This window comes from Elephas maximus, chromosome 2 (genome assembly GCF_024166365.1).
Source record: "Elephas maximus indicus isolate mEleMax1 chromosome 2, mEleMax1 primary haplotype, whole genome shotgun sequence".
In the NCBI taxonomy this organism is placed as follows: Eukaryota; Metazoa; Chordata; class Mammalia; order Proboscidea; family Elephantidae; genus Elephas; species Elephas maximus.
In genome coordinates this window covers 204,340,822-204,353,620 of record NC_064820.1, presented here as the reverse complement: position 1 = coordinate 204,353,620, position 12,799 = coordinate 204,340,822, and the positions used below count along the sequence as shown (strand labels likewise).

Sequence of the window (12,799 nt, the reverse complement as noted above, 5' to 3'; positions counted from 1 at the left end):
ACCACATATACCATGGCCTCCACCAGACTGAGTCCAGTACAACTAGATGGTGCCTGGCTACCACCACCGACTGCTCTGACAGGGATCACAATAGAGGGTCCTGGACAGAGGTGAAAAAAATATGGAACAAAATTCTAACTCAAAAAGGAAGACCAGACTTGACGGCCTGACAAAAACTAGAGAAACCCTGAGAGAATGGCCATGGGAAAAGTTTTCAGGTCAGTAATGAGACCACTCTTGGGGTTCACCCCTCAGCCAAAGATTGAACAGGCCCATGGAACAAAACAAGACTAAAGGGGTTCACCAGCCCCAGGGCAGGGACTGTAAGGTAGGAGGGAACAAGAAAGCTAGTAATAGGGAACCCAGGGTTAAGAAGGGAGAGTGTTGACATGTCGTGGGGTTGTTAACCAATGTCATAGAACAGTGTGTGTACTAACTGTTTGTTGAGAACCTAGTTTGTTCTGTAAACCTTCATTTAAAGTTCAATTAAAAAAAAGAGAAAAAAAACTCATTTGACTGTACACTTAAATGAGTATATTTTATTGCCTATAAATCATTCCTTTATAAGTTGATTTTAAATAAAATAACCCAGGCAAAAGAAGTTTTCATAAAGTGTAAAATCAGTCCTGTGCTGTTAAACTGACCGCACCTCATGGCAAACCCGTGTGTGCCAGAGTAGAACTGTGCTCCACAGAGTTTTCGATGGCTGATTTTTCTGAAGAAGATCCCCAGGACTTTCTTCTGAGACACTTCTGGATGGATCCGAATTGCCAGCCTTTTGGTTAACAGCCAAATGTGTTAATTGTTTACACCACGCAGGGACTCCAATAAACTGTGAAGTACTATAGAAAGATAAGGTAGGGCTTTCTTATCAGTCCAGCCATACAGTATGAGTGTAGGATTCTGAGTCTTCTCAGACATAAGCCCAGGCCGGGTGCAGGAAAGAACTGGTAGTAAAGTGCTTAACCTTGGTGGGAATCTGAGAACCAGCCTCAATTTCCAGGTAACAGGGGTCCAGAATTAAGCATAAACATCCAGGGGAAAGATGCAGGCATTGGGCAGAAATGGTGCTTTGACCTCTTCCTTGGCTTAATGCACTCTGCTCTGGTGAGGAGATGGAAGACAGCAATGCTAAGAAAAGTGCATTTCTACACATTCTAGCTACTCTTGTTAACAGCGGCATGACTGGGGTCTGCCTCTGGGCAGGGCTGCAATTTCTCTGCTTAACCCTCTTCTGCCCTCTCTCTCCTGCCATCTAACCCCCCTGTGTATAGCAGTCTTGGTGGCTTTCCTACAGTGAAAGCCCTGTACCATTCCCACTTCTGCACTTACCTCTGCAACCGATCCCCCAGGCCCTCAGTCAAAACCTGGAGTTCTCAGAAAAGTTGCCGCAAGCTTCTGTGTTCTGGCACCTGCTCACCTTCCACCAGGCTTTTCAAAGTTCTCAGAACCCCAAGTTCCTGGTTTGTGCAACTATTTCCAAACATGATCACTATTTCATCCCACCAACACTGAACACCGGAACTTCCAGAAAATTTTAAGCACAGATCAGCTCTGGCTGTGCCCCTGATCACTTGGCATAAGCTCCCACCCACTTGGAGATGCAGATGAGACTGCCCTGTGCTCTGTGGGGCAGTGGTGGCAGAAGCCATGAAGGGTCTGAGAAGGTTTGAAAAGGAGATGGGATCTCTAAATGGAAGTAGCTATAAGCTCAGTGAAATCAGAGAGATCTGAGGGAAAAAGGCCAAGGCTGTGCCTTTTATATCACCATCTCTGGTGGTCTCCGCTCTCCCTGGTATGCCAGGGGACCAGCTTCCAAACTGGCCTCCTTGCCCAGCACTGAGCTAAGTGCTTCAATTGGAGAATCATATTTACAGCTGTCAACGATCCCATGAGGGAGGAATTATCACTATCCCATTGCACAGGTGGGGAAACTGAGGCACGAAAGGTTAAGTCTTTCCCTGAAGGTCCCACAGCTGGATTTGGAAACCACGCTGTCTGGCTCTAGAGGCCACATGGATTGTCTTATCTCTCAGGCTCCCTTCCAGTTTGGTGCCATGTGACTGAGTTCTGGCCAGTGAGATAGGAATACCAGTAGTGAATGACTTCCAGGCCTGACCCCTAAAGCATCCTGTGTGGCCCTCTAGGCTCTTTCTCTTTACTTGTCCACCAGATGCAGGCAAAGTGCTTCTTATGGATTGAAGTATGGCTCCCCCCCAAAAAAATATGTGTTGGAATCCTACCCCCTGTACCTGTGGATGTAATTCCATCTTGGAATAGGGTTTTGTCATGTTAATGAGCCCATATTATAGAGTGTGTCTTAAACATAGTCACTTTTGAGATATAAAAAGAGCAGGTTAGGCACAAAGAAGCAAGCATAAATGCGGGAAAGATAGATACCACATGGAGATCACCAAAGAACTGAGGAACACTGGGACAAGGACCTTCCCGTAGAGCCAGTGCTCTGAATTCAGACTTCTAGCCTCCTAAACTCTAAGAAAATAAATTCCTGTTCATTTCTGTTACAGCAGCACTAAGAAACTAAGACAGGACTCAACAGGAGATTCCAAGGAGTACCACAGGATGGTAGAATCACAGGGTAGGAGAGGCCTGGCTGCTACATCAGTCTTGAAGGAGAGTTGCCCAGGACAGCTGCCCAACCTGGAACATCAAATATGGGGTTTGTGTAAGCAAGAAATGAACTCTCATTGTATTAAACCCCAAAGAGTTTTGAGTTGCTTGTTACAGCAGAATGCCCTATCTTAGTATTAATGGCAGAGAGAAGAATAGTAACCTGGAAGACACCCCCTTAAGCAAGGGATCAAAGTTAGCATTACCAGTAATAAGACATATGGACATCATGTGCCTCCTGATGTCATGTATTGAAAGGGCACAACCCTTCTGCGGCATTCTTGCCAAAAACACTTAACCTCAGTCTCATCATGAGAAAGCTTTAAACAGATACGTTCAAATTGAGGAACATCCTGCACAATAACTGGCCAAGATTCTTCTAAATTATCAAGATCTTGCAAGAGAAAGAACTGTCACAGATTGGAGGGGATTAAGGAGATATGACAATTAAACACAAAGAATTGGATCCTGGGCCAGAAAAAGGACATTAATGAAAGTGGTGAAATGTGAGTGAAGTTAGGTAATAATGCTGGTTCAATATAATTTCCTAGTTGCAATAATTGGATTGTGGCTATGTCGGATGTGAAACTTAGAAGAAGCTGTGCAAGGGGTATTTGGAAACTCTTTGTACTATTCTTTGCAACTTTTCAGTAAATCTAAAATTATTTCAAAATAAAAAGAGAAGTAGAAGTAATATAAACTATTTTCAGATAACCTCCCTAGCAGCATTGCTCTTGATGCATTGTCAGCAATCCTGGACAAAAGAGACCCACATCTATATATGCATTTAATTTTTTTTTTTACAGAAAACCCCATCCTCAAAGTCCAGCTCAAAACTCAACTTACTTAGACTTTGGCCTCTGTGCTTATTAGATTGAATGGTTTTCTTGCTCCCTTGTATTTGTTATTGAGCCTACAATGCTGCATTTGATGGTAAATTCTTTGTGCGGGGAGGGGCAGGGGAGAAGGACTGGGTCTCTGTAGCCACATTGCATTCAGTGCTGCTAGAAACCCCACCAGCCAGAGTATAAGCCAGGGGTTTCTGATTGTCCTGTCTTCATTGTGTCCCAGACAGTGGTAGTCTGCCAGCCCTCAGCAACCCCTCTACCCAGCCCCTGGGGCTCACATGCTGACAGGACCCCAGGATGATTGGTCAGCAATGGAGCAACCACATTCCTGTTGTCCTTACTCACTGCAGGCCTCTTACCACAGCCAGGACAACTGTTGGAACGTCAGGGTGTCAGCCAAGACTGAAAGGCCAAGGGAGCTTCTGTATCAGCACAGGGGTCAAAAGGGGAACTATGGGTCTTGACTGGGGCATGAAAACTGAAGGGAAAGGACACTCTGAGTGTGTTAGGGTGGGGATGGTGGCATGTGAGTCTCAAGGTAGAGGATAGGATGTAGAAGGTACCATCAAGGTCAAAGGATGGGCTTCTCAGAACAAGATGAGTAGGGAGCACAGGGGTCCTTCGAACCCAGAGACCAGAATGTGTAAATTTCAAAGGCATAGACTCCATCCTCAGCACAGGCCTAGAAGGTGGTACTGGAGGGAGGCCCAGCCCAGAACATATTGGGACAGATTTGGCCAGTGAGTGACGCAATGCTTTAATAAGGGAGAAAAAAGTGGGCCATCGTGACTCCCTATGACTCCCATTGATGTAGCACTTAGAGTGGCTCCAGGGACAGAAGACACAGGAGGCTAGAGGCTGAGTTCCAGGGCCTCAGAGCAGGAGCCCTACCAGGAGGAGGCTGGCAAGGGCCAAGGGGGCTAGAGAGACTTTAGAGCCTGTGCTGGCTTTGGTGGTCTGGGAGGAGTTAGGCATGGTGGGTCGGTGTGGGATGGTGGCTGAAGAAGCATTAGGGGTGGACAGGGAAGGGATAGGAGTTGAGGTGGTAGAATTGTCTGTACACTTAAACTTCTAAAAGAAAATCCTTCCAACTATCTGGTTTGAAGCGGACAGGAATCGACAGGTGGAGTCATTGATGTTTGAACAGTCTTTCAGCACAAGTGTTTCAAAGCCAGCGTCTGTGAATGCAAAGGAGAGAGTGAGGCTCCTGGCAGCCACCCTCACTTCGTTCCCTCCACTTGCCCCCTCTCCTCTTACTAGTACCTTCTTTCCCCACCTGCAGCCTGACACTCAGAGACCTGCAAGAGGGATCTGCTCCTGAAATGAGGGGAGGGGCAAGGAGACCAGGAGCACGAAATGGTAATGATAACCAGAGGGACCACAGAGCACAGAGGCCAGACCCCTGCTCCTATCCAGCTCCAGATGAAACTGGGGCTCCAGGAGGTGGGTCAATACTCCAAGCTCCCAAGTGATGACTGGAGCTGGGCCTAAGAATTCAGATCTCCTGTGCTCCTGCTTATCTGGAGGGGACTAAAGCCAAGGACAAGCTCAGCCAGCAGGCCTCTGTCTTCAATCCAGGCGTGTGTGGGGGCGGTCAGCAGGCTGGATCCCACCCCTCACGTTTCCAACCTACAGGCTCTGCTTTTGGCCCCCTCTATTCTCTGAGCCAGAGTTCCCTGCTCTGAGAAAAGGGAAGAACAGCCAGAGGGGATGCAGGGAGGCCACAGCGTGTCTACTCTAAAACTGAGTTTTTGTGTTTAACTGTGTGTTAAGATGTGGGTCCTAGAAAAAGACCAAGGGCATTTGTGAAGTAGATGTAGTTATGCTGTTGTTGTTAGCTGCCATTGAGTGGGCCCCCAACTCATGGCAATCCCATGCACAACCTGGTCCTGCACCATCCCTGAGTCGTGTTCTAATTTTCAGAAGCATAGTTCCCAGACCATGCTTCCTAGTCTGTCCTTGTCTGGAAACTCTGTTGAAATCTGTTTAGCATTGTGGCAACAAACCAGCCTCCACTGACAGACAGGTGGTGGCTGTGCATGAGGTGCAAACCAAAAGCAAACCCATTGTCACTGAGTTGATTACGACTCATTGTGACCCTGTAGGTGCATGGGCCAAGAATTGAACCTGGGTCTAACACGTGGAATGTGAAGAACCTAGCACTGAACCACCACTGCCACTGTCGTTATGCTAGCAGTGGCCTTTCATGGAGCACTGACTCTGGGCCCTCAAGAACTCAAACATCCCTGGAGACAGGCAAGAATAGGGAAGGAGCCAGCTCACAGAGGTGAAGTAATAGGACTAACCATCTGTGAGAGGCAGGGCTTTGACTTGAGTTCAACACTGCTTGACTCTAAACTTGCTCCAAGAAGTGGGGAGATACCTCCCAATTCCAGTGAAGAAAACAACTCACTGCAATTTTATAGCAAATATGGGAACTGGAGGTAGAGTCAAAATTACTTAAGAAGACATGTTGCTTGGCACATCTCTACAGTAAAGAAAAAAAAGTGATCTTGGGCAAAATCAAACAAACTAAAAACTACACTCAAGACGACTTTGATCTGTCTGGTTTATAGCTTAAGTCAAACTCTATAGCCTTTGCTGGGGTGGGGGAGGAGGAGCGTGGAAATTCATCTATTGAAGCAGAAGACAACTGGAAACAGGGTGAGCAGAAAGGGCACATCCTTGTCCGTGAGACAAAACTTTCTAATTAAAGATCAAAGCAGTGTAAACATCCCAAAGATTTTATAAGTAAAAAAGCCGTTCAGCATTATCATGGTGCTTGAGAATCCCACTGAGAAATCTGAGGTTATAATTAAACACTGATTTCCAATACCATAATTGACACTTAACAAAAAAACCTAATTGAACCTGGGTGTTAGGGCTGTTTGTAGCAGAGACTGGTGGTTTATTTCAAACTTAATGCCTTTTCCTTTCCTCCTGGGTCACTGCTAGCCACATTCACAGTCTCTATTGCAGTCCAGATGACCACATGATTGGGTTCTGGGCGATGGAATGTGGGAGGAAGTGAGGCATTCATTTCTGGGCCTGGTCTATAAAGCCCTTCTTATCCTCCCCAGCCCGTCTCTTCCTCATCTGCTAGTGAGATGCAAGAGATACAGCACAGAGCTGTGAAGTCCTGAGCAAGAGGGCCCAAAGTCAAGAGATGGAAGGAGTCCAGACCCCTGGACTCTGCACTGAACTGCTACATAAGCAAGAAATAAACATCTGTGTTGTCTTGAGCCACTAGGATTTGGAGGTTGCCCTTTAACAGCAATTAACTGGCGATCTTTCTGAAAAATTCACCATTGAAAACCCTATGGATCACGATTCTACTCAGACATATGTGGAGTTGCCATGAGTTAGAGTCAACTCAATGGCATCTAGTTTTTGTTTTGTTTTGACTAACAAATGTATTACTCTTTAACAATCAGGCAAATGCTATAAATTTGTATTTTACGCTAATATCAAATTACTTTTATAGAAAAGTGTCGTTGATTGGATATTAAAGTCCAATTTGATTCTTTCTGCCAGGTAGCCCAAGTTGCCATAAACCTACACTTTCCAGTGACAGGTAGAGAAGAAAAACGCAGATATAAAAGGAAATAAAAGCCCACTCACCCACACCTCCAGAATGATGGCAACCTAGTAAAGAAGTAAGTGCCAGGAGTGACATGACCAGGAGAAACAGCGTAAGGAGTAGTAGCCTGGTTTTATTACAGGACACAGGAGGACAGGTGCTTAAGAGAAGCAACCTCTCTGGACTAAGATGGAAGAAAGTATAACCAGTTTATGACCACATTAACAACCTCCCAGTCTCAAAGGCATTCTGACCTTTATGCCTTTTTCCCACTGCCTTTCCCTCCTTCTTTATTAAGTCAGCACTTATGACCCAAGGCTTGACATGTTTCCAAGTCAAGTTCTGTGAAGGAATTGGAACCATTCATAAAGTGTGCAACTATATCAACACTCCATTCTTCTTGATAACATTTCCGGGATTTCACAGTACAAGAAGCTTCATCAGGTCCATAACAAGCAGAGAATTCCATGTTGTTGGACTCAACTTCCAGTGATGGGCCTGGGTAGACAAGAGTCATTACTCAGAACATCTTACTTCCCTGGGAGGGGAGGGGACAGGCAGGCAAAGAAGTTGGCCAGAGAGATCCTGAGAATGAAGCAGTGGGGTGGCTTCTAACTTCATCCTTGAGAAATCACATCCAGCCTTTAGTCTAGAGCAGCAGTTCTCCAGTTGTGGTTCAGAAACCCCTAAGGAGTCTCAAGACCCTTTTAGGGAGTACACAAGGTCAAAACTATTTTCATAATAATAGTAAGGCATTATTTTCCTTTTTCACTCTCACTCTCTCAGAAGTACACAGTGGAGTTTTCCAGAGGCTACACAACATGTGATATTGCAACAGACCAAATGCAGAAGTAACTATGAGAACCCAGTTGTCTTCTATCAATTCAGAAATTAAAGAACTTTGTAGCAATGCTACTTTCTCACTAATTTGTTTTTGTTTTGGAAAATACAGTCATTTTTCTTTAAAATGTTATTAAAGTTAGCATGTCATGAGTTTATTATTATTACTTTTTAGTGAAATAAACACTTTCAAATGTCTTAGATTTGATTTTGAATCAGTAATTATCAATAAATATAGCCCATATAAACAAAAGTCCTTTGGGTTCCTCAATCATTTTTTTAATAACATTTTATTGTGTTTCAGGTGTTCTCCAATCATTTTTAAGGCTGCAAAGGGGTCCTGAGATCAAAAAGTTTGAGAACTACTGATGAACACCTAATGTTCCTTCCAGAAGACACCTACACAATTTGGAGTGCTTATAAATTTAGTCTTTACTGAGAAAGGGGGAAAGTATGGTAATAGTGCTGTTTTCCCCCATTCGTTTCTCAAATAATTATTGTAACTCAGATGTCACTGTTACCTAGATATGCACTTAAGTGCCTGGATGTGTGATGTCTTCCCAAAGGTGAGGAGCACAGGTGAGAAAGGAAGGCCAGGAGCATAAAGAGAAAGATGATAGTACAGCCAGCACCCACCAGAAGCATCTTTGGTGTTGCAGTCTTCTTCCTCGGCAGCACTGGCTTGCAAAATGGACGTGCTCTCTGTCAGACACGTGGACAGTGAAGGCTGCGACCACTTTCTCCTCCTCACTGCACTCCTCCACAGAGGAAGACGTATCCAGGTACAATTCAACGGATCCCCCTATGCAAATCCAAACACAGACTGTCAACCTCAGGTGAGGAGAGGCTATAGAGAGGACTGGGACCCTGACAGCAACTCTTTCAGGCAAGGGCAAAAAAAGCAACCTCAGCTCAATATGATTTTGGAAACACTGGAGAGGGTTTCCTGCAAAAAGAAAAGTCCTTCACCATTAGGTAGCTCCTTTCTACAGCAGAAGATGATCAGATATGCATGTTAAACTCTAGGTTAAAGGCTGATGGGAAACCTGCTTATGGATAGGTTTGGCTGAGACCCTTGAATGTGGCCATTGACCAGTCTCAGCATCACCAAAAATAGTCAGACAGACACGATGAGCCTTCTGTAAAATATGATGTCCACAGCACCACCCGTGATGTGTTCCTCCCTAAAATTTTACCCTAAGTCTAGTCGAGCCTCTAGACCAATGCTGTCCAATATGGTAGCCACTAGCTGTATGTGGTGGTTTAAATTTAAACCTAAGCTAAAATTAAATAAAATTTAAAATTCAGTTCCTTACTCACACTAGCCATAATTCAAGTGTTCAATAGCCACAGTGGCTGGTGGCTATCCTATTGGGGGTGCTGACATAGACATTGCCATCATTGAAGAAAGTTCATCTACCGCACAGTGCTGGTCTAGACCTGATTTCTAGTTTACAGGAAATGCCAGGGAAACAGGAGAAAGTAAATGGCACCACAAGGAAGCAATCAACCAAAGCCAGAATATGAGACAGCTACGAAATAAATAGCCCAGTTGCTCCAACAAATCAATGACATTGAACAAAAAAAGTGTGGGAGCTGTTATAAAATAAGACAACAGATTTAACGATGAAATGCAATATGAAGATCTTGTTTGGATCCTAATTCTAACATATTGTCTGTTAAATAACATCTTTGAGACGAATGGAAAATTTTTAAGATTGCTTAGGTAGTAGAAGAAATTAAAGAATTATAGTTAATTTTGTAGGTGTGATAAGGGCTTGATTGTCATGTTAAAAGGAAAGGAAAACAAAATAAGCAAAGGAAAAAGTTCTCATCTGAGATAAATAGTGAGGTATTTATGGGGGAAATGATATGGCATCTAGATTTGCTGTAAATACTAAGGCAAAAAATAGCAAAATGTTGATAATTGTTAACACAGGTGATTATACTGTAGTTCATATACTTTTTTTTTCTGCTTTTGTGTATGTTTGAAAATGTACATACTAAAAAGTTGAAATCTAAGTGCTCTGAGAGATTATAATCATGCCAGCAAAAAGCAACTGTGAGAGAATTTTGACTGAGAGTATGTTTGATCTGGCTCAGGAAGGAACACAAGGGAAAAAAAAAAGAGGGGCAGAAAAATAGAAGAATGCAAGTATCTAAAGCAAATTGCCTGATTATAATTTAACTAAGAGCTGCCCTACTTTTCATCCTCAGTAATATAGGTCTAGAAAAAGGCTTCAGTCTGGGGCAGCAATTGCCAAGAAGTTAGAGGGTTCATCTGCTTTCCGTGTTCTCTGTCTAACTTTTCCGTGTCTTGCTTATGGGCTGCTTCTCCTGTGAGTCCACCTCCGTGACATTCTCTCTCCTCTCAATAGCCCTGGCCCCACCTCTGCCTTACTTTCCTCCCTGGCCACCCAAGCCAGCCCCTGCCTGATACAAATCCCAGAGGTGGGAGTGATGAGTGCCCTGGGCTAACCTAGATTGGAGTTCACCAAGAAGCTGGTACAGCTGATGTTGGCATCTCTGGGACATGAAGAGACAATGCTGTTGTTACAATAGTTGGTCAATGAATTGCACTGCGTACACCTCAGAGACTCTGGGGAGACAAAACATCTGGCATCAGTCAACATTCAGTAGACATTTATAAAACACTCTCTGGGGAAGTTACTATGCCCCACCTCAGGGGATTCCCCAAACTTGATGCTGTGGATGAAACCACCCCTATTAGTTTCTGTCCACAGTCTACCCTTCTTGTCGCTTCCTACACCACCATTCTCCAGTGAAGAGACTCAACTTTGACCCTTGGAGAGGTTCTGCTGAGGAGTAGTCTACACAGAAGGATCTCGTGTTCTCCATTGACCACACCATGACATGAGAGGCAAGAAGACTCAGGAAAGGTGAATAAGGGCCCCAAAATGGGATCATGTGGCCTCTCTCACCTACAGCCACAATGGTGAGTACGGCAATGATACCGGCAACAAAGATTCCCTTCATGGTGTTGGAGATGGCTTCTCTTGAAGATGGTAGTCACATACAGAGCCTCTAGCCTAAGGAGACACAAAGGAGACAGCCCTGGGGCATGCCATCACCAAGGAGTTTTAATCACACTGGGACAATCCCAGTGCTTAATCAGTACTTGTGACAGAAGTTCAGAATCCTTAGCTGTGAAGCACATGATCAGTTGTGGATCAGATCATTGTGATCCATAGGTTTTAACTGGCTGTGTTTCAGATATTCATCACCAGGTCTTTCTTCCTAGTCCACCTTAATCTGGAAGCTCTGCTGAAACCTGTTAAGCATCATAGCAACATGCAAGTCTCCACCAATTGACAGGTGTTGCTTGCTTATGAAGTGCATTGGCTGGAAATTGAACTTGGGACTCCCATATAGAAGGGGAGAATTCTACCACTGAGTGACCAAGCCCCCTCCAGTCAGTCCTCCTACCAGCCAGATTTTCATAATCTCAAATGCCTGCAGAAGCAGCTACACAGATATGAAGCACAGCCCAGGGGCATTTCCTGTGGAGCCACTTCCTGTACAAAGTTGGCAGTCTGACAAATCACCAGCCACACCGGGGTTGCAACTCAAGAAGAAAGAGTGGAATTGGGTTCTGCCCCCTTGTCTTCTCTCCCAGAGCAAGATGCCCATCCTGTGGCATGTATCTCACAGTATTCACATTATATACTTAAGGATTCTCTCACCTCTCAGTGCCACCAGTAATAACAAGGTTGACACTGATAAAGTGTTTACTCTGTCCTGGGCACTTTAAGTGGGTTGTAGTTGTTGTCAGGTGCTGTCGAGTCGGTTCTGACTCATAGCGACCCTATGCACAACAGAACGAAACACTGCCTGGTCCTGAGCCATCCTTACAATCGTTGTTATGCTTGAGCTCATTGTTGCAGCCACTGTGTCAATCCACCTCATTGAGAGTCTCCCTCTTTTCCACTGACCCTGTACTCTGCCAAGCATGATGTCCTTCTCCAGGGACTGATCCCTCCTGACAACATGTCCAAAGTATGTAAGACGCAGTCTCGCCATCCTTGTCTCTAAGGAGCATTCTGATTGCACTTCTTCCAAGACAGATTTGTTCATTCTTTTGGCAGTCCATGGTTTACTCAATATTCTTCGCCAGCACCACAATTCAAAGGCTTCAACTCTTCTTCAGTCTTCCTTATTCATTGTCCAGCTTTCACATGCATATGATGTGATTGAAAATACCATGGTTTGGGTCAGGCGCACCTTAGTCTTCAGGCTGACATCTTTGCTCTTCAACACTTTAAAGAGGTCCTTTGCAGCAGATTTACCCAGTGCAATGCGTCTTTTGATTTCTTGACTGCTGCTTCCATGGTTGTTGATTGTAGATCCAAGTGAAATGAAATCCTTGACAACTTCAATCTTTTCTCCACTTATCATGATGTTGCTCATTGGTCCAGTTGTGAGGATTTTTCTTTATGTTGAGGTGCAATCCATACTGAAGGCTGTGGTCTTTGATCTTCATTAGTAAGTGCTTCAAGTCCTCTTCACTTTCAGCAAGAAGGGTTATGTCATCTGCATAATGCAGGTTGTTAATGAGTCTTCCTCCAATCCTGATCCCCTGTTCTTCATGGAGTCCAGCTTCTCGGATTATTTGTTCAGCATACAGATTAAATGGTGAAAGAATACAACCCTGACACACATCTTTCCTGACTTTAAACCAATCAGTATCCCCTTGTTCTGTCTGAACAACTGCCTCTTGATCTATGTAAAGGTTCCTCATGAGCACAATTAAGTGTTCTGGAATTCCCATTCTTCGCAGTGTTATCCATAATTTGTTATGATCCACACAGTCAAATGCCTTTGCATAATCAATAAAACACAAGTAAGCATCCTTCTGGTATTCTCTGCTTTCAGCCAGGAT

General features: G+C 44.4%; 1 protein-coding gene across 1 annotated transcript; it reads right to left on the bottom strand.

The window, feature by feature from the left end:
- Positions 1 to 4,352: 4,352 nt before the first annotated feature.
- Positions 4,353 to 10,896, bottom strand: LYPD8 (LY6/PLAUR domain containing 8). The gene is given in 5 exon segments (XM_049869631.1): positions 4,353 to 4,657; positions 4,756 to 4,796; positions 8,536 to 8,701; positions 10,379 to 10,498; positions 10,842 to 10,896. Coding segments are annotated over 5 exon segments (687 nt in total).
- Between the last annotated feature and the right edge of the window lie 1,903 nt (positions 10,897 to 12,799).